The sequence below is a fragment of the Agelaius tricolor genome, unplaced genomic scaffold, assembly GCF_023055355.1.
Source record: "Agelaius tricolor isolate 1412-34295 unplaced genomic scaffold, bAgeTri1.0.p SCAF_37, whole genome shotgun sequence".
In the NCBI taxonomy this organism is placed as follows: Eukaryota; Metazoa; Chordata; class Aves; order Passeriformes; family Icteridae; genus Agelaius; species Agelaius tricolor.
This window is the reverse complement of record NW_027269297.1, coordinates 3,964,650-3,991,527: the sequence shown is the minus strand read 5'-3', so window position 1 is coordinate 3,991,527 and position 26,878 is coordinate 3,964,650. Positions and strand designations below refer to the sequence as shown.

The 26,878-nt window shown below is 44.3% G+C and overlaps 1 protein-coding gene across 6 annotated transcripts in view; it reads left to right on the top strand.

Annotated features, from left to right (window-relative positions):
* PNPLA7 (patatin like phospholipase domain containing 7) overlaps positions 1 to 26,878 on the top strand; it is a 133,673-nt gene that overhangs the window by 12,753 nt on the left and 94,042 nt on the right. For 3 of the 6 annotated variants that reach the window (XM_071453764.1, XM_071453758.1, XM_071453765.1), the window contains 9 exons: positions 4,280 to 4,408; positions 5,713 to 5,859; positions 6,315 to 6,450; positions 7,395 to 7,487; positions 13,896 to 13,996; positions 15,182 to 15,328; positions 19,593 to 19,670; positions 20,472 to 20,677; positions 26,531 to 26,662. In XM_071453764.1, coding sequence (XP_071309865.1) covers positions 4,280 to 4,408; positions 5,713 to 5,859; positions 6,315 to 6,450; positions 7,395 to 7,487; positions 13,896 to 13,996; positions 15,182 to 15,328; positions 19,593 to 19,670; positions 20,472 to 20,677; positions 26,531 to 26,662 — 1,169 coding nt within the window. Of the gene's footprint in view, positions 1 to 4,279; positions 4,409 to 5,712; positions 5,860 to 6,311; positions 6,451 to 7,394; positions 7,488 to 13,895; positions 13,997 to 15,181; positions 15,329 to 19,592; positions 19,671 to 20,471; positions 20,678 to 26,530; positions 26,663 to 26,878 lie in introns of all 6 variants that reach the window. The other 3 variants (XM_071453760.1, XM_071453759.1, XM_071453761.1) reach the window with 3 other exon arrangements.

The window sequence follows — 26,878 nt, the reverse complement described above, 5'->3', positions numbered from 1 at the left end:
AGGAAATATAGGTTGGATATCAGGAAAAAGCTTTTCATAGAAAGGATGATAAAGTTCTGGAATGGCTGCCCAGGGAGGTGGTGGAGTCCCCATCCCTGGGGGTGTTTAACAAAGCCTGGATGTGGCACTGGGTGCCAGGGTTGAGTTCAGGGGTTGGACTCGATGATCTTGAAGGTCTCTTCCAGCCCAGTGATTCTGTGAATTCTGTGAGTTAAAGGATTCTCTGAAGTGTTCTTTGTCATTTCCAAAAGCAGTCAATACCTCTATATCCACATTATCTGTACATCTATATTATGTATATCTGTAGTTCCCATAAAACCTGTCAACAGTGATAACATTTTTTAAGCATGGTCACAGTTTTCTCTGTAGAAAGGGAATAATTTGGACTGTAACAAGTCTAGTTCTTGCTGTCAAATTAATAATATTTTTGTAAATTCATATTAGTTACTTCTACCACTAAATTGTCTTCATGACAATATTCTAAATAATAGGGCCATCATAAAGGAACATGAATACCAGTCATGTTCTTGCTTGTTTAAAATGAATATAAGAAAAGTTATCCTTGTGTAGCAGTGCTTTATGGCTTTGTTTTCTAAAAAAGTGGTTGTCTTTCATTTTTTATCCTGTTGGGGTTTTTTCATTTTTAATTCTCATTCTGACATTTTTTTTCTTTCTCATTAGTTAAACCAGTGGTAAGTAAAAAAAAATAGAAATGATTGAAAGTGTGCTGAACAGAGTTAGCAGTCTGCAGAAGAATCTGTAATGAAAAAAACTTGAAATATTTTTTGCTAAACTTGTTCTCATTTATTTTTACAACTCTTTTGTTCCTCACTTCCCAGCTTCGTGAGCTGCTTGTTTCATTGCTGTTTTTCCTCTTCCTTATGTTCCTTGCAGACTTTAGGTAGAGGAGTAGCATGAAAATAGGCAAGGAGAGAGGAAGTAGCAGTGGATCAAAATAGAGGAGACCCCTCAGTGTCATCCCAAAACAGTGAGTGAGTCTTAGAACATCCTGCAGATACCATAACCTGAATTAGATTTCACTGCACCACCAAGCCCATGGCTGTGCTGTGAAGAAAGGGTGCATTCAGAGAGGATTTCAGTTGTCTGAGCTGGGTTTGTGATTCTTTTGACTGATTTTGCAGCACCTGATGTCAGGCTGGTCCCTCACTTAGTTGAGAGTTGTGCAAGAATGTTGGGGGTGCTGCAAGAAGTGTCAAGATCTGGTTGGTGGACCTAAAAGAAAGGTCACACCAGTGGTACTTTTCTAATTGAATTTTTCAGCTTTTAAACTGAAAAGTCCCTTCAGTTCTACTGAATACAAAGTTAGCAGCTGTGACATGAGCTCCCCTTATTCTGAGAAGAGATTGATGCTGCTTTCTCCAAACTCTGAGGAGAAACTGGAAGCTTTTGAATCAAAGTAGCTGCAGCCCCTTTCCTGGTATTCTGGAACATTTCTGAGGTGCACTTAATGACTTTGACTTGATACTGCCTCAAATACCAAAGAAATCTCTGAGCTGAGCCTTGTTGATGTCTCTGTTTTCAGCAGCTCTTGCTGAGAGCCTGTGTGTGAGCCAGAGCTTTTCCCAGAACAGTCAATGTTCATCCAGAGTGAGCTGCTCCAGCAGAGATGTGATGCTGATTCCTGGAGATTTGGGGTTCACTCTTCTCTTGTCCTCCATGTGGAGATGCTCTTAAGAAAACAGGGGCCTGCTGGCATAGTTGGAATAAGAAAGTTGGAGAAAGAAGAGGCTGTGAGGAATATTGATCAAATGGCAGTGATTAAGGGGGGGAAAAATGAAAGTCAGGATTAAAAGAAGCTGGAAAAACACTTGGATAAAGGTGAGCCTGCAGGGCTGACAAGATGGATGAGGTTATAAAGAAGTGATTGATGGCTGCAAGAGCTTTGGGTGCAGCAATGTTGATGTAGAGGATGTCAGGAAGGAGCAAAGGAAGACAAAATCCAACCATGGAAATGGGGAGAACATCTCACATTTTTGGGTCCAAAAAGGAGCTACCCCTGCAGATGGGAGAATGTGAAACATCCATGTTTCTTGCAGTAGATTTTTTGACCAAACTTGGTTGGATTTGGCCATAAGCTGTCACCTGTGTTCAGCTGCTGCTTGGAGGTGATGCCTCAGCTCTTGGAACGAGACAGAAGTAAATAATTACCTGCCCTGAGAACAAAAAGTTCTCTGTTGAAGAAAACCCTGTTTCATAACTGATTATAACTTAACTGTTCTTGTCATCTCAGTGTGTGATTGCAAAATAGTATAATTTGAACGTGGTATTCTCCCTGTGCTGCTGATAACATTAGAGCTGAGAGAAGTGACAATTATGGGAGATTTGCTCCTCACATTCCCCTGACAGCTCTTGCATGTCCCAGCCCCATTAGCCATGGTGTTGGCCCTTTCAGAAGAGCTGCTCTCATGCAGGGATTTCAGAGAGGCAAAATTATATGCTGAAAACTCAGAGGAATGGGCTGTTCTTTGGAGAAAAAGGCTTCTGCATTGTTATCTGTTATTATCCTGAAGCTGTTTTTCTGAGGTTGTCAGCACTGAGCACTTTCCAGAAAAAACCCAAATACTTTACTGGGTAGACTAGAGACCAGAGTTCTGGGATACCCAGGGTTCAGTCTTCTCTTTGGAATAACTCATGAAACACCATTAAACTTGATAAAAAATTAATTTCCTTGGTTTTTTTACTATATTTTTGCTGTAGAGATTGGAAGAAAATACAGTTGATGGCAAATGCAGTGCTTAAAAGCAGACTGTATACATTTTCTTTTACATGTAAGTATGGGTAGTCCAAATTAATTCTTCATGTAAAGCCAGACTTCAAACTGGCCTGTAAAAGAAGATTGCTGCATTTATTTTTGGGTGCAGCCAAAGCACAGAAATGTTATTTGTTAATTTCTTTACTTAATTAAAAGAAACTTGGGAAAACTGAGGACACTGGGAGCTGTGAACTGTAGGTCAAAGAGATGTTTAAAATTTCAGATCCCTCAGGAACTTGAAAATCAAGGCTATTAATATCATCCCCAGATTTTATAAAAAGGTCAGCTGAAGTTGGTGTAATTAAGAAATTGGTTCCAATTAATTTAATTTAATTTTAGAATCTGCTTCACGGAGCCTTCCAGACCAGCAGGCAGACAGAGCTGCAGGTTTATTTTCCAGAGTGATTAGAGAAAGTCTCTTGTTTGGTTTGGCTGGGTTCTTTAGGCAGGAATTCCTTCAGAGTGCTTGTGTTGAGTTGTGTGATGCTCTGCAAGTCTTGCAGGCAGTTTGGTTTGTACTCAGCATTTAACATTTGTGTGTCAGTGTTGGGAAAAAGGTGCCTTGTGTTGCTCTGGGGGGGAAAAGCTGCTGGAGCTGTGAGGTGCTGTTAAAATAGGAACTCCATTTCTTCCCCTGCTCCTGCTCTGTGCTGCAAAAAGGCTCATTTTATCTTATCAATACTGTGTAAATCAATATTTGATGGATTAGTAAATTAATTTATGAATTAGAGATGTTGTTTCCAGCATTTATTGAGTGGGTGAAAGGGATATTGTCTGTCTTTTTATCCAAGTGTTTGGCAGTAGGTTTTGTTAAAATCTATTCTCATTTAAGGGGGAAGATCCAAACCCAGAGGCTTGCCTTCCAGTGTGAAAAAAATCTCTGTATTCTACCCACTTTTTATTTGTTTGTTAGTTCCCCATCTGTTCTTTGAACAGGATGGTCTAGACCCACTGTGTCTCCAGTAAAGAGAAGCTGTTTGGCTTTGTCACATGGAATATTTAAAGTGTGTGTATATATATGAAAAAATGTATATATATATATATATCTTGAAACACAAGAAGTCTGCCTGTCTTTTGTGTTCCTCCATTATGTCTGTAATTGCTGTACAATTTTGTTGTGTTTTTCACTGGTTGTGTGAGTCTGGGGTTGTTTATGCAGCAAATAACTTGGTTGTCAGCACAGAGAATAAAATCAACAAACCCTCTTTTCTCTGCAGCCTTGACTAGGTGGGCTCTCAGAGGCTGGCTGTGTAATTCAGCTGTGTCACAGCTGAGATCCTGGCACTGCCCTGCCCTGATGCAGCTCCCTGGAGCTCTCATTTCCCTGCCCTGTCTCTGATGCAGGTGTGAATTCACCCTCATTGCACCCCCGTGGTCCTGGAGCACCAGCCCAAGGCTCTTTGTGGTCAGAGGTGTCTGTCAGACACAGCAGCACAGCAGGAATGTGGGAGGAATTGGATTGGATCATGGATGGATTAACCCCCTGTCTCTGGAACTTTCTCTTAGGGTCACCCTGCTCCCTATAAAACCGTCTCAGCCCGAGCAGCCTCTCCATCCACAATTCTGAGGCTTCCAGCCAGTGCCTTCCAGGATGTGTTCCAGAAATATCCTGAAACCCTTGTGAGGGTGGTGCAGGTAGGTAGAGCTGAGGGGGAAGGGGAACCACTCTCATTTCCAGGTTACAGGAGGATGTTTAGAGGCTCAGCAAGCTCATCCTCCATCCTTTGCTAGATACAGAACTGCTCAGCACATCTTATCAAGATTTGGACTTGTTCCGCTGGCTGTTGAACCTTAGACTTAATAATCCAGTATTATCCCAAACAGGAAAAAACAATTTCTGTATCTGTATATCTCCATGGACTGAGTTTCTGCCTGGGGTACCCTCATCAATCAGCCAGACCTGCAGTGTGAGTCTCTTGGTCCCTAGGGAGTAGAAAGCTGCTGGTGTGGGCTCTGCAGCTTGGGGTGCACCAGGAAGGCTCCAGAATGGCTGAGAGTCATGAACAGTCTGCCACATGTCCTGAAACAGGACTGCTGGACCCTCAGGAGCTCTTTGGTGAGGGCTGATGCTTTGGAACGGTCACAAAATTCAGACTGACATGTGAATTTTCACTTTAGACACCTCTGTCAGCACCTGAGGGAAGAGCTGTGCTTTGTGTCAGTTGTGCTCACCTTCTGCTGCCTTGCAGGGCTCAGACAGCTCCCCAGGGAGCATCTCCTGCAGGTGGGAGGTGGTGCAGGGATCAGGTTCAGCATTTCCAGGGCTGGTGCCTTGTCCCACAGGTGTAGCAGCCACAGGGTGACCCCAGGAGTCTCTCTGGGCTGTCCTTTTGCTTTGCCATCACTTCTGAATCTGTTTGTCCTTGCAAACTGTTCTGGTCTCTGGATGATTTATGAGCAACACATGAACCTCCTCATACTGCTGGTTGAAGGAGAACAGATCATTAACACCAAATTAATTTGCTCTGTGAGAGCTGATAAAAAAGAGGAGATGGCTCAGGAGTGGGAATTAGCTGGCAGGGCAGAGGAAGGTGCCACTGATGCCAGTGTTAGCTTTGAGTGCTTGTGGGGCAGTGGGACAGGTTCTCTATGGGGAGAGCTGGAATAATTTTTTTAATGAAGAGGAAAATTGGAAGCAAATGCTTCTGTTTCAAGGCACTTTTACTATTGATGTTTATAGGAAACAAAAAGCATTTGGTGTTTGGGAGTAAGACTTTGGATTCTCATGCCATCAAATGATTGTGAAGTCATTGGTAAATCATTTGAATCTGTCTCTGTCTCAATTTATCAGCTGCTAAAAAGGAATTTCAGTCTAGGGTACAGTCTGTATTTTATAGAGTGCTTTCAGGTACCCTGGTGCATGATTGTGTCTAAATGCCAGAATGAGTGTGGGAGAATGCTAAATCCATTGCTGCTGCCTCTTTGTTCCCTGCTTGCAGATCATCATGGTGAGGCTGCAGAGGGTGACGTTCCTGGCCCTGCACAACTACCTGGGGCTGACCACGGAGCTCTTCAGCTGTGTGAGTTTGGGGGGCAGGCCCTCTGCTCTCCTGGCAGGGCACACAGAGCTTCTCCTTCTTCCAAAGGTCATAAAGCAAATGCTACATATTAATTTCATAATGACAGTGCTTGAGGACTGAGGCACTTGTATAACCAGCCCATAAAACCCAGCCTACACTGGTGCCTGGGGGATTGGTGGGGAGGCTTCAACTTCCCAAGTGCATCATTCCATGGTGATGAGTGTGCTCTGCTGGTGCTTCAGCACTTCTGATGTTTGCTGATGATGTCACCTCTGCCTGAGCAGTGTGGAAAATGCTGCACCCGTGGTGGCAGAGGGACAGGGAATGCTCAGAGTGTCAAGCTGGGAGTCCCCAGGCCCCGCTGGGAGGGAGCTGCAGATCCCAGGGCAAGCCCCCCTTGGGGATCTGGGGCTGAGGAGCACAAGCTGAGCAGTTCCTGGGGGTCTGTGCAGGCTGCAGGGTGTGGAACACGTGTCAGGGAGGGGTGGTTGATGTTTGCTTGTCCCCCCTGCTCCCAGCAGGGCCAGGGCACCCCCCTGATCTCCGTGAGCGGCATCAGCGCTGGAGCCGGCAAGGTGGGGAAGAGACAAACACCCAGTGCTTTGGAGGAGGAGCGTGGAGAGAAGCTTGAAAAGTCTGGGGAAGCCCTGGAAATGGGTAATGCTTCTGGAAACATGGAGGAGCTGTCCTCTGGCATCTTCTTTAATTTTTGTACTACTCACAGAATCCCAGCCTGTGCTGTCCCCTGGGGCCTGCTCACACCCTGGGCATCCCCTTCAGTCCTGGCATGGAACCCCAGACTGATTTGGGTTGGAAGGGACCTTAAAGCTCATCCAGTGCCACCCCTGCCATGGCAGGGACACCTCCCACTGTCCCAGGCTGCTCCCAGCCCCTCCAGCCTGGCCTTGGGCACTGCCAGGGATCCAGGGGCAGCCCCAGCTGCTCTGGGCACCCTGTGCCAGGGCCTCACTGCCCTTAATAGTAAAGAATTTCCTCCCCAAATCCAGTCTAACCCAGCCCTCCTTCAGCTTGAGGCCATTCCCCTGTGTCCTTTCACTACATTTGATCCACTGTTGATGTCACTGCTATTGAGCGAAGGATTTTCATTTTATCAGAATAGTTAAGGATTGTCTTGGATTCATTTCAGGTTTGAAGCCTTTGGATAGTTCTTAGCTTCAATGGGGCAATATTACTGTGCTCTTAATGATATTGAGGGATGAAGGAAGGGGGAAAAATAAGTGACTTCTCATTTTGAATGCAGAGAGGGAGTTGGGAAAATTCAGCTCTCTAGACACCAGCAGAAGAATTGCTGGATATGTGTCTTTTCAGCCTAAAGACTCAGTACTGAAGGTAAAGCCAGGAAAATAGATGGAGTTGAATTTTGCCTCTGCAGATGGAAAAAGATTCATTAAATCAAAACCAGGAAAAAGGTTTAATTTAATTTAATAATAAATTTAATATTTAATGTCCACATTTCAGAATCTTTAAGTCAGCCTTAAATGGCTAGCCACTTAAGTGGCTAGTTAAAGGTTCTTATTGTTAGTGAAACTTATTTTATTAGGGTATACCTTGTGTTTACAACATTTGCTTTTAAATTTCAGACATGTTGAGGATTTCTGGTGCAGAAAACTCTGAGCATGTTTTCAGAAGAAGCCTTTCATCACCTCCCTATGCAGGCTCTACAGAGGCTTCTAGTAAGTAGTGCTTGGCAAAATTGTGGGGAATATGTAATTTATCTAATCATGGGGGAAACCACATGATCTCTGGAGTGCTGGGTTAGATAATTTTCCTGTTTATGGTGGATAATCATCTTGCAGTCCTGTTCATGGTAGATAATCATCTTGCAGTGGTGCTGCTTCATAACTCATTGGTCAAAAAATTATTTAGTAACAAATGGACTATTATCCCAGAGAGCATTCCCTTGCTGTCATTATCAGCAATGGGGAACATCATTTGGCTACCAAGACCTGCAAATGAGGAGCTTTATTAATTGATATTACTGAAACAAACTGAATTATGATGATAGGCCATCATCCTTCAAATAAAAGATGACACACGTTTCTTGCTTGGCTGATTGTCCCAAAAAGCACATTACATTGCTTTGCTGCTTTTAGAGGAATGTTCTTCTGAGAGGATAATAAAGGTGATGGATCATGGGATGCTCTGAGGAGACATTTATGAGGCTGAGCTGCTTTGATGCTGCAGTGTCATTTTGGGGAACTTCAGTTACTCCACTGTAGACATTTTCCTCTGGGCTTGGTGTTTTGGGCAGCTTTGTGCTTCAAGGTGGACAAACTGGAGTTCTTGTGGGAATCACAGAGCACAGGTATCTGTCTCTGTTAGCTGAGTAATAAATTAAGCTCTGTCAGGGAATCCAAGCTCATGCTCGGGTACTGTTAATAGAGAGATGTTTAATCAGTGGAATAAAGGTGCCCTGGGTACTTTAGAAGATGCTTTTATTGCTCACCTTGGCCATTGAGTGACTTAGGAGAAAGGAACATAGTGTGAGAGGTTGAAGGGTTTGGAGGAAGGAGGGAGCCAGGCTGAGGGAGCCCTGAGCACTGAGAGCTTTCCCCAGGGTGAGGTTTGTGTCACTTGTTGCTGCCACACAAAGCTGCTGGTGTGCACAGAGGAGAGCAATGGGAAATTCCTTCAGTTTTAACACTGGAGGGCTCATTTGTTTCCTCTTCAGTTCCTCTGGGCAAGTGTAAAGGGTCCCACTTAGATTCTTCATGGTTTCCATGTCACTGTCCAGAGGGGTGGATGTGATGGAGAAATAGGATTTTGGCTGGGGTGAGTAAAACATCTTTCTAAGCCAGGGAGACAAATTAAAAGAAAATACTGACTGACCCACACAGGGCTTGGCTTAATCTTCACGTGTGTGAGGTTGTTTTACACCAGGAATTACAAAATGCACCAGCAGATTTGATTCAGTGGTAAATTAATTAATCCTTGCCCTGGACACAGCCCCTTCCCCAGGTAAATGAGGCACTTCAGTGAGCTCTGCCTGTGCAGCCCTGTGACATTTCAGGGACAGTCCCTGTGTGTTCTTAGGAGCTTTGATATGGAAGGATCCCTGCAAACCTCTCAGTGGGTATGTCCATTTGTCCTTCCTTTCTCCTTTTATGTGTCATAAAAGTTATGCCAAGATACACAGAGCTTAGCAGATAGAGAGAATTAATTTTTACTGCCAGAAGGAGCATATCTAATTGGGTAATTATGATTTGCCTCAGTTAACAGAGCTGATTTTTTCTCACTGTTTAGCTTGCACAGAAAGTATCTTGATGTCTGCAATGAAAAGATCAAGATACTGCTTTAGATTCTATTCCACTGCTTACTGTGTGTTCAGACTCCATGGAATATTGATCATGTTTATTATTAATTCAGAGAGAAGAAAATTGTTAGAGTCAAAGAAGTGCTGTTATCTCAACATCTCCTTGATTTGCTTGTTGTTAGAATTAATAAACACTGCTAAAAATTGCTTTGGGAGAAAACACTTCTGCCTCAGTTGCTCCTGGGGCTGGCTGTAAACTGTTTGGTTTTTTGTGTGGTTATCTAGCTTGAAGCATAGCAGATGAGGGAATGAGATTCTGCCAGCTCAGGCTACTCTGCTTTATAAGTGTACTAACTTTGGGTGGAGAAAGGTAGAATTAATTCATGGAAGTATCTGGGCTGGGGGCAGGGAAATAGAAAGCAGAAATAAAACAGCAGGGCCTTTTGGATGTAACAACTTCACCCCTTCATTGTCCCTGGAAGTAAGCCTTCCTAACTCTATTTTTAAGTTAACAGAAGTTGTCTTATTGTTTTGGTGGGGTTTTTTTCCCCAAAGAGTTGGAGCTGTTTCCCCAGAGCCCTGACATGTGGCACTGGCAGAAGGTGGCAGGGAAGGCACCATCTCTGCACCACCCAACCTGGCCTTGAATGGTTTTGTGTTATTGTTTTTTAACTTATGGGTGTTTCAGTAGGTGTTAGTGGCTGTCGAGTCATTTTATTGCACACCTTGAAATTCTGTGGAGATTCCCTTGGTGAGCAATGGGAAACCACTGCTGCAACTTTTTATGTATTTTCTTTCCCTGACTCATGAAATGATTATTTGGATTTGTCAGACCATGCTCTGTTTGTGAAAGGTCCTTACAGCAAGGAATTAAAAGCTTGTATCAGCTGTAGGTTTCCAGTCATTATTTATAAATCTGTTTTTATTTTTGTGGTCTGCTTTTACAAATAGTGTCTTGGAAGTCAAGAGCACAAAAACCCTCTTGAATTAGAAGCCTGTACCTTAAAATCTGGAAGGAAAGTGTTGCTCACTGTGACCTTGACAGGCATTTTATCTTTTGCTCCATCTTTGTGTAGAGGGTTGGTAAAGTTTTAGTTCATCAAGCTGGCAGCAGCCTAGTTTGTGAAGTCTCTCATTCCTTCCCTTTCATGAGGCAGGAATGCTGCCAGGGACTGTGGCAGTTGCCATTGTGAGGTCCCCAGGACGAGGTGAGAGATGAGAATTTGACTCCAAGTTCTCAGAAGGCTGATTTTATATCATATATCATATAATACTTATTATATTTACTTTATAATATTTATTCTATTATAATTATTATACTATATTTATTATAATATCACATTTACTATATAATATTTATCACATTTATCACATTTATTATATTTATTATATTTTATTTATTATATTAAAAGAATGCTATACTAAAACTATACTAAAGAAATAGAAAGGATACATCAGAAGGCTTGATAAGAATGATAATGAAAGCTCATGACTGACTCAGTCTGACACAGCTGGCTGTGATTGGTCATTAATTAAAACAATTCACATGGAACCAATCCAAGATGCACCTGTTGGTAAATGATCTCCAGACCACATTCCCAAGCAATCAGATAATTATTGTTTTCATTCTTTTCTGAGGCCTCTCAGCTTCCCAGGAGAAAATCCTGGCCAAAGAGGATTTTTCAGAAAATATCCTGGTGACACCATTTGTGCAGTGCCCATGCCAGCAGTGTGGGGTTCCTCAGACAGGATCCATCCCTCCCCTTGCCCAGCACCTCCTGCTCTCCTGGCTGGGTGTGCAGCTCGTCCTGCAGCAGCTCCAGGAATCCCTGTGGGCACCAGGGAGGGCTCCTGCTTTGGGCAGACAGCAGCTCTCATCCTTAGATGCCTCCCTGTGCTCCTCTCCCTGGGTTTTTAGGGTGCAGGGCTGGGGAGATGCTTTCCTTGCCTGTGGGGCCAGAACCTGAGTGCTTGGGTTGAAAATGCCCTCAGGAGTTTGGCTCACCCTGGGATCTGGGGGGGCAGGGAGATGGACAGGGAGTCAGAGCAGCTCAAATGGAGCTGCTCTTTCTGTTACCCCAGTTTATTGTTTGTAGCTGATTTAGGGTCTTTAATGCTGCACTGTGGCATTCACATTCTGAAAAAATCCCTTTGCCCAGGATTTTTCTCCTGGGAAGTTGAGAAGCCTCAGAGAAAAGGAAAACAATTCTCATCTCATTGGCTTCTCCTGTGTTGTGCTCGTGTGGAATGTGTTTGGAGATTGTTCACCCACAGGTGATTGTTCCATTGCATTCTGCTGGGAGTTGTTTTCACTCTTGGGCCAATCAGGGCCAAGCTGTGTCAGGGCTCTGGAAAGAGTCAGGAGTTTTCATTATTATCTTTTTAGCATTCAGTAAGTATCCTTTCTGTATTCTTTAGTATAGTTAGTATTCTTTAATATAATATAGTATCATAAAGTAATAAATTAGCCTTGTGAGAACATGGAGTCAGATGCATCATTCCTGCCTTTGTCTGGGGGGAATGCAAATACAATAGTGCAGTGTCCAGGAAATTCAGTTAATAGCACCAACAGCATTACTATTTATTTTTATTTTATATCTTATGGCTTGTAAGTGCTCATGACAATCAACTTTGGGTCAACTTTCTTGTTTGGAGGCTGATTATTAAATTATTTATTCTGATCCCAGTGGCAGGTTTGATTGTTTATATTTTTAGATCACAGAATTATGGTTAAGATTGGAAAAGACCTTGAAGATCTTCAAGTCCAACTGCCAGGCCAGCAGCACCCTGTGTTCACCACTAAACCATGTCCCCAGGTGTCACAGCCACATGTCCTTTGGACACTTCCAGGGCTGGTGACTCCACCCCTGCCCTGGGCAGCCTGTGCCAGTATTTCACAACCCTTTCCATGAAAAGATTTTTCCTGATATCTATTCTAAACCTCCCCTGGCAGAATTCAAGGCCATTTCCTCAAGATGACATGGAAAGGATACTCTGAGTTTGATGGGAATATTTGTGGCAGTGGGATTCTTCCCTTGGCCTGGCTGGGGTGGGAGAAAGGAGTCAAACCCTTCAGAAATAAAAACTGGGGTTTTGAAATTCAGTTTATGGAATTCAGCCCTTCATGGTAGGGGGTGGTATTGTCACATGGTCACAGCTCACAATGGTGTAAATTCTGGTTCCAAAAGCCAACTTCCCAAAGCTTGGGGCAATCCTGGGCAAATTCAAGTGTTTGTCTCTTGGGAGGGACAGGTGGGGAAAGAATTCAGAATTAAAAATTTGAATTTTTTAGGTGACAAGAATTTACCACTCAGGAGGGACAATTGCTTTTCCAAAGGGCCCAGCTTATTCCTGAGCAGCAATTTGTATTTATAAAAACAGAAGTGTAAGAACAATGTAGTGACTGAAGGTAAAAGGTGTAAGGAAGAAAATGTAAACTTGTCTGAATAGTCTACTTTGGAGATATATTAGGCATAGAAATAAGGTTGAAATTATTATAGCTTTATTTGTTAAAGGAAATTGCAACTCCTGCATGATTCTTAAACTCATCTGTAATTCTTCAGGCCATGGGAATCCTGTTCAAGGTTTTCAAATAGGAGGAGTTTCCCAGTTATGTTTTCATTATTGATTGGCTCAGAGAAGTTCCTGGAAAGTGGATGGGACAGCCAAGGACCTCATGTAGTTAAGATGTATTAAAATTGGGAAGTAAGGAATGGAAGTAGCATTGACTTCAAATTAATGAATTAAATAAGTGAGACCTGTAAGGGAATTTCTTATGTAACTTTCAGCACCACAATTTGGACAAGTTGTAGAAAAGATCTGAAATTATTGGGGACAAAATGCTTTGTGTGGAGAGACTTTTAGAAGTTGCTGATTATAATTTTCTCCCTATGAAATGGCAATTTATTGGGTGCAAAAAATTTCTTTAGTTTGGTGAAAAAAATATTACTAAGAATAATTTCCTGAAATCAGCAAGGAAAATTTGGTGGATTTGCCTTTTCCTGGCAATAACAACAACAACAGCAACCATTATTATTATTGTTATTATTTTAAATTTATTATTAATTTTATTTGTGTTTTTATTATTTTTATTTTTATTATTGTAATAATTGTCTGATATTCTTCCTGTGTCCCTCCCCTTGAGCAGAGCCTGGTTTTAGGGTATAAAAGGTGACCTGGATTGATAAAGCAAGGACAGCTACATCCTGGCACTATGACTTCCAAGGATGTGGAACTGAATAGAAAATATGCTTAATTTTTCCAAAAAGGCTTTTAAAATAAATAAGATTTCTTCAGCAGATCCCATCTTTTGTACAAACCCATCAACATCTAGATGGGCAACAGATGAGCTCAGAGGGTGAACTGCTCTCACAAATGAGGAAATTGGCCCCTGAAACTTAATGTTAACCCTATGAAGGATTTCAAGGATTTGTAGAGTATGGAAAATAAGATGCAGCAACTGAAATAAACCATCAGCAGCATCACCTCAAGCAGTTTTGCAGAAAGCCATAAAAAACACCTCAAAGTTTGAATTCATCAGAGTTCCCTCTCTCCAGTGCTCTGCCCATTCTCAGTGGACAAAAAGCCCCACACCAAATCTCCAAATAATGACTGTACCTCATACAAAGTGTGTGGGAGTTCTGGGATGTGTTGTACACCTGGGAACCATGGGTGGAAATCCATGGGAGGATTTCAAGTTCCAGACCAGAAGGAGCTGGGAAATAACAGGAGCATGAAGGTGCCAAGTTGCTGCCCTTGGTGTGCTAGCTGCTGTTTGTGAAGCTGCAGTGCAGGAGGTGCTCACAGCAGGATTTTTGTGTGCTTGCAGACAATTCCAGCGCTGCCAAGTCTGACATGGACATGGCCTACGAGAGGGCCAGGGTGCACCTGGCCCCCGAGGACGCCGCCGGCAGCCCCGGCGTGGCCAAGGTGGGTCTGCTCCTGCCAGGGCCCAGCCTGAGTCCTGGCTCAGTATTTGCTTTGTGCCATTGGTCAAAAAACTTCTAAAGTAACTTGTAACATTGAGTTCTTGGTCTGCTGCCTGGGATGTGAGCTGCTGGCATCTTCCCATTGTCGTAACCATGGAATGAGACTGATGCTGGAAAATCCAACAGCTCAAGGCACGTTCCACAGCAGGCCTGTCCTGTTGGTGATTTGTACATAACCTCCAGCTGGTGATACTTCCTGCTCTTCCTGCCCTGCCCTTCCTCACCTCCTTCTGCTTGCAGTCATGTAAAGGTTTTCTTCCTGCCTGCAAAACGCTGCCCTTGTGGCTCTCTGTGAGTTGGGATATTTGGATTTGCAGGATGGTTTGGGTTGGAAGGCACCTCTGAAGCCCAGCTGGTCCAATCCCCCTGCCATGGCCAGGGACACCTTCTCTGCACCACCCAACCTGGCCTTGAATGGTTTTGTGTTATTGTTCTTTAACTTACAGGTGTTTCAGTAGATGTTAGTGGCTGTCAAGTAATTTTATTGCACATCTGTGGAGATTCCCTTGGTGAGCAATGGGAAACCACTGCTGCAACTTTTTATGTATTTTCTTCCCCTGACTCATGAAATGGATTATTTGGATTTGTCAGACCACACTCTGTTTGTGAAAGGTCCTTAGAGCAAGGAATTAAAACCTTGTATCAGCTGTAGGTTTCCAGTCATTATTTATAAATCTGTTTTTATTTTTGTGGTCTGCTTTTTACAAATAGTGTCCTGGAAGTCAAGAGCACAAAAACCCTCTTGAATTAGAAGCCTGCACCTTAAAATCTGGAATGAAAGTGTTGCTCACTGTGACCTTGACAGGCATTTTATCTTTTCCTCCATCTTTGTGTAGAGGGTTGGTAAAGTTTTAGTTCATCAAGCTGGCAGCAGCTCAGTTTGTGAAGTCTCTCATTCCTTCCCTTTCACAAGCTGTGATGAGTAACTTTGTTTGATTCAAGTGTCAGGCTGTGCAGAAAAATGCAGGGATAATGAAGTTAGGAAGCTTTTCTTTTTTGGAAACCTAGATTTCCTTTTTCTCAGACCACCAGTTGTGGGTAGAGAATGCAGAGGATAAAGGCCAATTTTGGTAGGTGCCAATTTTGATGTTTAACCTGATCCTTGATGTGTTTCTTCTCTTTGCAGTCGATATTGAAGAAGACAGTGACAGTGACAGAAACTCCATCAGCAGTTTTCCATTACAGTGCTGTGCAGGACTCCTGTAACAGCAAACACATTGATGCCATCGTGGAAGCAGCAAAGAGAGACCTCTCAGCCCTGATGAAACTTGATGTGAGTTATTGCAAGGGGAACTGGCTTTGCCTCTGCTTTTCATTTCACTCTGCCAGGAACTGAAATGTGGATTTGTCTCCTCAGTGTGCTGAAGATGGGCTGGGTGTTTTACTCAACAGCCTGTTGAGGTCATTAGAGGGGTTGAAATAAATTTGAATTATTCTGCCATTTCAAGAGACCAGGCTGGAATGCAGAGCATGAATCTCTCCTCTCTGTGTGCAGTTAGCCCTGCAAGCAGCACATGTGCAATTCCTGCCACCTCCTGAGTGTGGGAAGTTATCTACAGGTCCAGGTGATTGCTGCACCCATGAATCCTGGTGGCACTGCATCCCAGGGAGTTGTTTGGGTTTGGAATTGTCCCTGTGCCTTCCCAGGGGCACTGGGAACCCAGCATCTCTCAGCTGGGTCCTGTGCCCATAGCAGGGGCTGTGCCTGATCCCTGCTGAGCTCAGCCCCTTGGTGGTGTAAGAAGGATTGAAAATTGTTTCCATCATTGCAGCTGCATTTCATTTCAGAGGTGTGTCTGTTCATGTGGATAATCAGACAGTTTGGGAAAGCTCAGCATCTGTCTCAGGCAGCCACACACATCCCTGGTTTGTTCAGCCTGCTCTGCAATAATTCCAGTCTGCTGCTGCTGCCAGGGGCTGGGCACAGCTGCTGCACCTCCCCCTGCCTTCAGAGCTGTCAGCAAACAACACTTGCTAGAATTTAAAAGATTTTGCTTCTAGATTTTAGCATTCCCTCCTGACTTCCAAAATTATTCCCCTTGCAGCTTCAGAATGCCTGTCAGGGTCTTTCAGCTCCCAGTTGTGAGGCTGGAGGTGCCTGTTCCACATCCTCACTGATCTGAGGTGTCTCAGGCTGCAGGAGCCTTACCTGTCTCATTATGTTCATTTTCAGGTTTTTTCAGGCATTTATATCCTCATGAAAGGCTGCAGACTATTTTAGAATAAATTATTGTTGCAGAAGGAGTAAAGTAGGACTTCATCTGTTCTGTTCTTGATCCAACTATCAGATCATAAGCAAAAATGCCAAGATTACTGAAGCTCCTGATTACAGCACTTTTCTTTTAGTCTAGAATAAATTTCTCAGTAATTACCAAGTAGCAGTTCAGAGATAAAGTTGATTTCAACAGTGTCCTTAAAATGCAGCTCCTAATAGGCAGAATTTATAACATAAAGATCTAAATACTGGTGAAATAAGGTAGGATTTTCAAGCAGCTTAGTTTTTCACAAGCAAATTAGAATCTGTTGGGATGTGGCCAAATGTCAGAAATTGAAAACTCAATTTTTTTCCCCATGTAGTTATACAAAAGTTGATTCTTCTACAGACAATGCAAGAATAATCTTACTGTGTACAAAGTATTTGTGTTCAATGCTGCTCTGCTTACATAAAAAAAAATGAATTCTTGTATGGTCTTCTCTTAAAAAATGAGATGGAAGCATTTTAAATTGTCATTTTTCAGAGCAGCCAATCAGAGTGAATAAAATTGAGATGTTTGGATGACAGATGGTAGCTTTGGGGTTTTTTTTGGTTGTTTAGTTGGGTTTTTTTTAATGTGACAGAGAGAGAGGATAAATGTCTCTAGAAAGAGAGGCATTATTTCAAATAGTCTTTAGGCATCTCACTTCAGAATTAAAATTTTCTTTTTTTTCTTTTGTTTTAAGTAACTTGAATTCCTTGGCTCTCTGTCATGAATGGCTTTCAATCTCCTATAGTTTTTGTGTGTTTTCAGCTTTATCTTCATCTATTATGGGGAGGGTTAGGCAGTGTTGCAGGGCATCTCTTCTCTGTGAGTTACAAGGGAATTTACTTTGACAAAAATATTATGTCTCAGTTAATTATTGCTGTATTTAAATTGTTTAAACTGGTTTAAATTGTTTATAACTGGTTTGTGTTTTCACTTCCTACCATAAACCCCTGCTAATTTGTTACCCAGAAATAATCTTTGTTGCTTCTTAAATATTGTAACCAACTTTGTTGAGTCTCCTGCTGCAATCATTTATCACAGTCCTGCAAAGAAAGAGACTGGCTGGGAAATGGAGCTTTTTGGGGTAATTATTTCCCTTCTTTTCCCTAAAAGCTCCTGGCTGGGGGGCTCAGTGCAGGTTTTAGCCTACACCCTGTAGCTGTGCAGTGCTGAATTTGGGTTTGCCGGTCTCACCCGTGTGAGAGAGGCAGGATGGATTCCATTTCTCATTTCTTTTCTTGCTTCATGGGGCAGTGATTGCCCAGCAAAGGAGGATTCCAAGGTGTGCCTGAGGTCACTCAGTCCCTCCCATGCCTGAGGCACAATCAGATACTGCTAAGTCATTTCTGGCAGGTTTTTGGCTGAGCTGCTCTTAAAGATCTCCAATGCTGAGGCTTTCACAGCCCTGAGTACAATCTATCCCAGTACTTAAGTAGTCTTAGACATGAAGAAAATCTTGGCAGCAATTTTTTTTTTTTTTTGAGCTGATGCAGCCTGAAAATGCTCTTGATAAGTAGAGCTCATGGGGGAGCCTGAATTCCCCTGCTGAGAGGCACTTTCAGAGTTACAACTTGGGCTTTAAGAATAGATAATACTATACAACCATAAATGTCTAAATATAGAAAAAACATTCTAGAAATTAGTTGAGTTGCTATTGCTGAACTGAAATATTTTGACAGGTGCTTGTCAGGTTCTCTGCATTGGATATGTTCCCATGAAACAGATTGGCTTTAATAAAACTATTTTTGATGAAAATATGTTCTTTTTATCAGCAGTAGGTGTAAAGAATAATTGTGATTATTTCACTTGCACTATTTCTTTTCACCCCAAAATAGAAAAATTCCAGCCTGGCAGAACAATTACACTGGTGGAGTGTTTACATCTCAGCTGAGCTGGTTTCCTGCTGGAATGGAGTTGATGACTGGGGTCACATTGTGCTCTGTTCTTATGCTCAATTGGTTCTTCTGTGAGTGCAGCTTTTGGTGCTTCTGCCTCTGAGGCAGAGCCAAGCACCCAGGGAAGCTGTGAGAGCCAGGACTGAGCTGCCTCTCTTCAGCCTGACCTGTGCACTCATAACTGAGCCTTGTTTTCTGCCCCAGCCCCTTCAGAAATTCAACATTTTATCAGTGCTGATAAAATGTTGAATTTCTGAAGATTTATAAGAAGGCTGGAGAGGGACTGAGGGCATGGAGTGACAGGACAAGGAGGAATGGCTTAAAGCTGAAGGGAGGGCAGGCTGACATTAAATATTAGGAAGAAATTCTTTATTTGAAGCATGATGAGACCCTGGCACAGGTGCCCAGAGCAGCTGGGGCTGCCCCTGGATCCGTAGAAGTGCCCCAGGCCAGGCTGGACCCTGGGGCTGGGAGCACCTGGGACAGTGGGAGGTGTCCCTGCCTGGACTGGATGAGCTTTAAGGTCCCTTTGAAACCAAACCAGCCTGTGACTGTGTGATTTGCTGGTTTGAGTGAAGGCTATGCCAAAGCAAAGGTGGCCTGAAGCATTAGGGTTTGATCCTGGCTGCACACAGGAACCCAAATTGTGTGGGCAGTTCTTGGAGATGGAAAAAAAACTCTCTCCTGTTTGGGTGTCTGTTCTGCACTCAGGGTTGTGGTGATTAAAGCAATGTTAGGAAATTTTAGGTTCAGCCAGCTCATCTCCCTGGCATTGCAGGGGATTGGGGTCCAAACTGAGGGTGGCTTTTGGGAAGATCTTTCCTCCCATGTGCTTTTCAGTTGGGAGTGAAATTCCCACTTTAGTCTGCCTGAGCACAGGAGTTGATGAGCTTGGGGAAGCTTTTGTTGTACAATGTGTGTGAAAATGTGCTCTGCAGGTGGAGCACAGCTGAGCTGTGTGCCCAGGGCTGGCCTGGGACACAGCCAGTGTGGGATTGTCCTGTCCAGGTACTCCATGATACAGAGAGTCTCCTCTAGTTTCACCTTCCTTTGCAAGTAACTTGATGTTTGATGGTTTTCATGCCAGCTGATACAGATCTCTTTTCATTAAAGCCCCTTTAAAGAGTCTGGGGGGAAAATTGATGAATAGAAAATCCTTAAGAATCCAAGTGTGATCAATTAAAATTGATCATACCTTTTTTTTTTTTTTCTTCTGGAAGAAACATTGGTTGGGTAGAGAATTATAAAAATAGGTGCCATATTTTAAAGAGATTCAGGTACTTGTAACATAGTCTTAACTGTTGTTCTTACTTGCTTTATTTGGGTGGTTCCTCACATTCTGGGACCTTTACCTGTGCACAGAGCAGTAAATTGTACCTCCCACCCCTTTCTTCTCCAGAATCCTGCACTGCTGAATGGCAAAGTGACATTGCACCAGGTCACTGCTGGCACTGTGCTGTCCAGGCAGGGAGATCAGGTGAGTCTGGCTCAGTCTGTGCCCCTCCAGGAGGTGTTTATACACATTCATGGAAATAAAACATTCCCACCTGTCCCTCCCAAGCCACCTCTTCTGGAGGTGAAGCCCCCCCAGCTCTGGGCCTTCCTGTCCCAGGACTGGGCTGCAGCACAGCCAGGGTGGGACTCTGGGTGTTGTCAGCTCTGATGGACCTCGTGGGAAGCTGTGGGGTCATCCCTCATCCTTCCTCAGGACTGGGAAGCCTTCTCTCAACCCTGCACTTTGGGTTTCTGCGATGGCACTCAGTGGCAGTAAAGCCCTCATTCAAAACCAATCCAGCATTATTTGTTGGTAGCAAAGTGTGTTTAGGATATAACAAGCTTCATTTATAATAATCCTGTGTAAATAGAGGAGCTTAAGCAAAGCAGATGATGGGCAGCTCCAGTTGCACTGCTGGGCTCTGCTCTGCTGACCTGCCATGCCCCTCATCCTGCAGCTGTGATTCTCCATTATCTCCTCCTCTCCCAATTCTGTTGTTATTCCTTGATATCTCAAGATGCAGCCTTCATTTTTCATAACCACCCAAAGAGAAATGCATTTTTCAATATTGTGCCTGCTTAAATATTCATACCCTGCTTTTAATAATTCACTATTGTATCTTATTTTACCACCTAATTGTTCAAAAGCTATAGGGGAGCTTTCTGGGAAACAGATTGGTCATGATGGCTCTGTCACTAGGATAATTGCTTTTAAAATCTGGGGGGGGATTTTTATTGAGCTCTTTTTTTATTTGGTTTTATTTTTCCCTCCCATTTGCTCCAGGATGTCAATGTTTGCTTTGTGGTCTCTGGGATGCTCCATGTGTACCAGAGGAAGATTGACTCTGAGGAGGACACCTGCCTCTTCATCACCCACCCTGGGGAGCTGGTGGGCCAGCTGGCTGTGCTCACTGGGGAGCCCCTCATCTTCACCATCAAGGCCAACAGAGACTGCAGCTTCCTCTCCATCTCCAAGTCCCATTTCTATGAGTGAGTTCTGCCATTCAAACATACGTGGATCTGGGCTTTTTTAAGTGTTTTTTAGAATTTTTATTACTTTTTTGAACAAAGGACCAGGGTAGTGACTGTCCCCCTGTGCTGGGTGCTGCTGAGGGGCCACTCATCAAATCCTGGGGTTAATTTTGGGCCACTCAGTGCAAGAAGGACATGGAGGGGCTGGAGCCCCAGGAGAGGCTGAGGGAGCTGGGCAGGGGCTGAGCCTGGAGCAAAGGAGGCTCAGGGGGCCCTTGTGGCTCTGCACAGCTCCTGAAAGGAGGGGACAGCTGGGGGAGGTCAGGCTGTGCTCCAGGGAACAGGGACAGGAGGAGAGGAAATGACCAGGGGAGGTTCAGGGTGGATTTTTGGAAAAATCTCTTCACTGGGAGAGTGGTTGGACATCTGAACAGGCTGCTCTGGCAGTGTGGAGTCACTGTCCCTGGAGGTGTTCCAAAAAAATGTGTGAACACCCAAGATGTGGCACTTTGTGATAAGGTTTGGTGGGCCTGGAGGTATTCAGTTAAAGCTTGGACCTGATGACCTTGGAGGTCTTTTCCAACTCTAATGATGCCATGGATTTAATCCCAGTATTGGGTGTCTGTGCTGCTGCAGGTGCATCCCACAGCAAACCATGTTTTTATGGGGTGGGTTCAGGTGTGTGGGTGAGCTGTGGTCCCTCTGTCAGGTGGTTGAACTCCAGCAAGGAGCAATTCAGGGAACGTGGCAATATTAAATGGCTTAGAAAAAAATCTTTGTTCAGGGCCTATAGAGCACTTAACCCAGAGGGGTGGGAATTATGGCCCAAGTTTCTTATACTTCATAATTCAAATAAAAAAATCTGCCCAGAGCCTGCACTTTGCTTGGTTAATTGCTGCTTTGCCAGGCCCTTTGTCTTGGAGTAATTATTCCTTTTTGTTGGAAAACCTCCCCAGTTCTGTTCCCAGACAGAGCCAGGGAGTTGAGTGTGTTATGAGTGATTGTTGTGGGTGTAACTGTGGGGTTTTAATGCTCACTAATAGAACAGGTTAGAGAATAATTCCCCTGTGCAGGACAGGTTCCTTCCTGGACCTTGGAAGTAGCGCCTGATTTGGGATTTAATGCTTAAAGGGGAATACAGGTAATTAAAAATGCAGTATGATGGCTGTGGTTAGCCTTGTTGCCAATAACAATGATTAATTCTTGATTTATTCTGTGATCTTGTCATTTAGAGTTAGAATTAGTTCACACACATCATTTGTGTCTAATGCACAATCTCCTTTTCCAGCTTCTGGAATGTTCCATGAGTCCTGAGTTACACAGAGCACTTCTGGGGGTGGTTGTGTTTGTAGGCCCCTGTGATGTCCATTTCTGCACAACTTCCTGCTTTCTAAATAATTGTTGTTGTTTGTATTCCTGACCAGCTCTACCCCAGCATCCTCACTGTGGGATTTTGGTTTCCCCCCCCCCCCAGGCAGAGGCTGTGGAGCTGAACCTGCTGTGCTCAGCAGGTGCTGCTTGATGAGCTCTGTTTTTCCCAGGCTCTGAGGTGGTTGTCAATTCTTTGGCCTAATTTCTGAGAGATGTTTCCCACTTGTGCCATTCCATGTGGTTCCAGGCTATTTCTCCTAAACAGCCACTTTTTCTCTCTGTCTTTTCCTGCTGTTGTTTTCCTGCTTGTTTCTGGCTTCAAATTTCATTTTGTTGTCTCAGCCAGCCAGGCAGATTCCACCTATTCCTCTTTTTTTTTTTTTTCCCTTGTTTTTTTGCTATTCAGGACTGGATTCTCTCTCATTTACTGAAGCTCATTTTCCTGAGATTTCTCTTCTCTCTCAAGAACTGAATTACCTCCTGTTAATTCCAGATTACCTTTCTGCTTCCATTAACCCCTTACCAGTCAGGGATCAAGACCCATCAATCTATCACCTCATCATTATTTTTGGGGCCTTTCCAAATCTTTCTTTTTCTCCTTCAAAGTCTATTGTCTGTTCTCTCCATTTTACAAGCTCTGTGACATTCCAGCATTTAATCTTCCCAATTTGTCCTGAAGCCCAGGCTTTATGGCACTTCTGGGCCCATATTTAAAAGTGACATTGGAGAAGGGCTTTGAAAAGCAGCAGATTTCTTCCACTGGTTCATTTTTGCTTTGAATTCTATGAGAAAGAAAAACTTGTTAATAAAATAGGATGTAGTACCTTTTGCCATTTTAGTGTAAATTCTGTGTTCATAGTTCCACAATGTTCAGCTTTCTTCTTTGCCTGGAATCTCAGAGGAATTATTTTTCTCTTAATTTGTTCGTTTTTCTCTTAGCTTACAGACTAGGCAAAATTTGACAAGAACTCCTGTTATTCTCCAAAATTCCATTCTTCTTTTCCTGTCCCATGTGTTTCCTCTTTTCCTCTGTGCTGCCCTGGAACACTCTGTGTTTTTTCTCAATAATTAATGAGAGAGTGAAGCAGAAAGTGGTCAATGGTTATCATGAGGCAAAGAGCACAGCAATGGAAGGAGCCCAGGGTGGAGAATTGAGTGTTGGATTAAATCCTTCCCCTGAAACTGCAGGGCAGGAGCCTTTTTTGTGCTGCTGCCATGAGCCAATGGCTGGCTGTAGGTGCAGAGTGCAGGCCCAGGGGTGGCACAAGCTGAATCCAGGGCTGATTCCATGGAATGTGCCTGCAGTGCTCTCGGTGTGCAGCTCCTGGAAAACAGGAATCAAGTTGTCACCAGGATCTCCTGGGGGAATAAATTCAGGATCTGTGCTACCAGTGGCTCTCTCACATTTTCTGCTTCTGTAAATTTCACACTTTGGAAGCTTAATCAAATGCACTTGCCAGAGAAGCAGGAAAGCTTTGGTTTTTATTTGGTCTTGCCAGCTAAGCTGAAAATCCCATTGCAGCCACATCCCCAAGAATATCTGCAGAAGCTCCAGACTTTCACAGAAACTACTTAGCCCTTATTGTTACACTTGGTGAGCTTTCTAGTAAAGAATCCTCAAAGTCCCTTCAGAAACCTCTGTATTGCAGAGCTTTGGATTTTCATTTTCCCAGTACCAGGCATGTGCCAAACAGATGATCAGGGATGTAAATGCCCACGTGAGAGGAAGGAAACTGGGCTGATAATGGGGGGAAAAACCTCTTTTCTCTTCTCCTGCATAAGGGTGGGTCTCACCTTCTGTGTTAATTCTCTTGTAGAAGCTGCATGGAACTGAGGGACATGAGAGAACTCCAGGTGGAAATAAAAGAAGCCTGTCAGTTTGCATTTTGAATGCATTAAGTATTAAGATATATATTATGAGGGAGGAAAAGAGTAAATGGCTTTTATTGATGACAGCAGACAGCCTGTGTGGGAAGAGACTTTGAGGGCTAAATAAGCATGTGGAGTAAAACCAATGAGCTAAAGCATCCAGGATTTTTTAGGGGCTTTATTTACCTTTTGAATCTGCTGACAAGGGGGATAGGGCTGGGTGTTTTCCATGTGTTTGTTGGTATCTTGGTTGGGATGGCATAGAAAAATCAGGATCAGGGAAGAGGGTCAGGAGAGAAAAGCTGTCCTGCTTTTTGGTAATGGTGTTTGCTGCTGGATCTTTAAGTGTTGTAAATGTAAGAGGAAGTGTTCAGTTTAATTTACCATGTAGACATTCAAGTGCAGGCATATGAGTGGGGTGAATTCAACATGAAATAGGAATATGTGCCTGTGGATCCCTGCTCTTTCAATTCCAGGGCTTCTGACTGAAATTGTAGGCTCCATTATTGCAGAAGTAGTAGTTGGAGCTCTGGGTGAGGAGAGCAGTACCCGTGGGAAGCTCCCTGTGAGCTGCACTGTCCCACAGTCCCTGGCAGCTCTGGGGCTCTGGCTGCAGCAGTGACACTGATGAGGAGGAGTCCTGGTGTTGGAGAGACTTCAGGGCAGGTTCTGTGCCCCATCCAGGCAGTGCAGAGCTCCTGGGGAGTCTGCTTTTGTTGTCAAAGTCTTGGATTGTGGATCTCTGCTTGGGCTTTCTGTGATCCTGCAGGGTTGCAGTGGTCCACAAGAGCTGTAATCCAGTTAGGGATCAAGGAGTGGCAGTGCTCCTTCCACACCTTTCTCTCTTCCTCAGTTATTTAGGGGTGAGGTTAGATACACAGCTGACATGAGTTGTGCTGAGAGAGAGCACAAAAAGGAGATTTTCTTACCAATCTGGCACCTTCCTTGTGAAGGGAACATGGATGAAGAAAATTCAACAAGGATCCTCAGGTTTCAGGTGAAGGGTGAAGTAATCTTCAGTCTAAAAAGAAGGAGAAATTAGACATTCCTGCAGCTGGAGCAGCCCTGAGAGGGAGCTGGGGGTGCTGGGGCTGAGAGCTGGAGCTGCCCCAGCCCTGAGCCCCTGCCCTGGGCTGAGCCCAGCGTGGGCAGCAGGGCAGGGGGGATTGTGCCCTGTGCCCTGTGCTCAGGTGAGACCCCACCTGCAGAGCTGCCCCAGCCCTGGCCCAGCACAGGCAGGAGCTGGAGCTGCTGCAGAGACCCAGAGGAGGCACCAGGGGGATCAGGGGATGGAGCAGCTCTGCTGGGAGGAGAGGCTGGCACAGCTGGGATTGTTCACCTGCACAGGAGAAGCTTTGGGGGGACCTCAGTGTGGCCTTGTAGGGCCTGGAGGGGCTGACAGGAAACATGGAGAGACAATTTACAGGGGTCTGGAGTGCCAGGACCCAGGGAATGGCTCCCAGTGCCAGAGGGCAGGACTGGATGGGAGATTGGGAATTGGGAATTGTTCCCTGGCACAGGGTGCCCAGAGCAGCTGGGGCTGCCCCTGGATCCCTGGCAGTGCCCAAGGCCAGGCTGGACATTGGGGCTTGGAGGACCCTGCTTGTCCATGAGCGGGTTTCATGCACCTCCCTCACCTTTCTGTGTGCACTTCTCATGCTGGGGCTGCAGGCAGAAATCGACTTCTTTGTGAGATGTTACTTCTTTTTTGTGAAATAACTATTTTCTAGCAGTCTGGCCTTGATGCTGCACAGGAAAGACAAGCTGCCCTAACAGGCAGAACAACCTGACATGTGTGTGATCCATTCTCCCCTGGGAGTGCTTCAGGAGGTATTTGAGTGCTCACTCCCACAGTGACAGGGTGAAGTAAGCTTCAGTCTAAAAAGAAGGAGAAATTAGACTTTCCTGAGCAATTCCCAGGTGTCTGTGAGAGTGATTTTTGCTAGGCCTCACAGTCACTGTGGAGTTTGAGGTTGTCCTGGCACAACCTTCTCAGTTTTTTAGTTTGAGGAACATTCTGAATTACATGGTGTCTTTATTATTAGAGACTTTTAAGCATGACTAAAAACATTCAGTGTGAAGATTGAGAGCTTTATTAGAAGATATTTCAGCTCTTTGTGGTCTTTGCAAGAGGAAAAAGGGAATATTTGAAATGCAGAGCAGGTGTTTTATTTTTAAGCACCTCAGACTTTACATATAAAAAGATTCTGATGCGATATGTGGGGGAAACTGAGCACGAGCAAGAGACTGAGATGGGCAGAGCAGCAGGGAGGGAAGATCCTGAGGACAGGATCAACATTTTCCTGAGTCAGGAGAGACCTGTGTGAGGGGAAAATGAGGAGGGTGGCTCATACACAGGAACTCACGTGGCTCCTGTCCCTCCTGCTGCACTGGGAGAGGGAATTGGGGCAGACAGCAGGACTGGCATCCTGCTCCTAGGACAGTGCCAGCTCTGAGTGCCATTTCCTTTGGGCTGGGCTGGAAGCTGGGCAGCCCCTGTTTGGTCAGAGTGCCTGGTGACAGTGGTGGTGGCAGGGCTGGGAATTCCTGCCCAGCTGCACTGGGATGTGGTGCCTGTGGGCAGCTGTTCCTGTTGTGGGGAGGTTCAGTAACTCTTTGGTTTTTCCTCAGGATCATGAGGGAGCAGCCCAGTGTGGTGCTGGGGGTGGCCCACAGTGTTGTGAAGAGAATGTCCCCCTTTGTCAGGCAGATTGACTTTGCCCTGGACTGGATGGAGGTGGAGGCTGGACGAGCTGTTTACAGGTGAGATGTGGACAAAATTGTGTGTTTGTTGAAATTTTCCTGCTTCATGAGCTGTGCTCCCTTGGGGATGTGTAAATTGAGAACTTCAGGCTGTATTTATTAACTATTCCATTTGGTTTATTTGTGTGCTTATTTTGAGATTATTTTCTTTCTGCAGTACCTTCAACATTGCTTCAATCTCTTCTCTCTACATGTTGCTAAATTATTTTATACTAT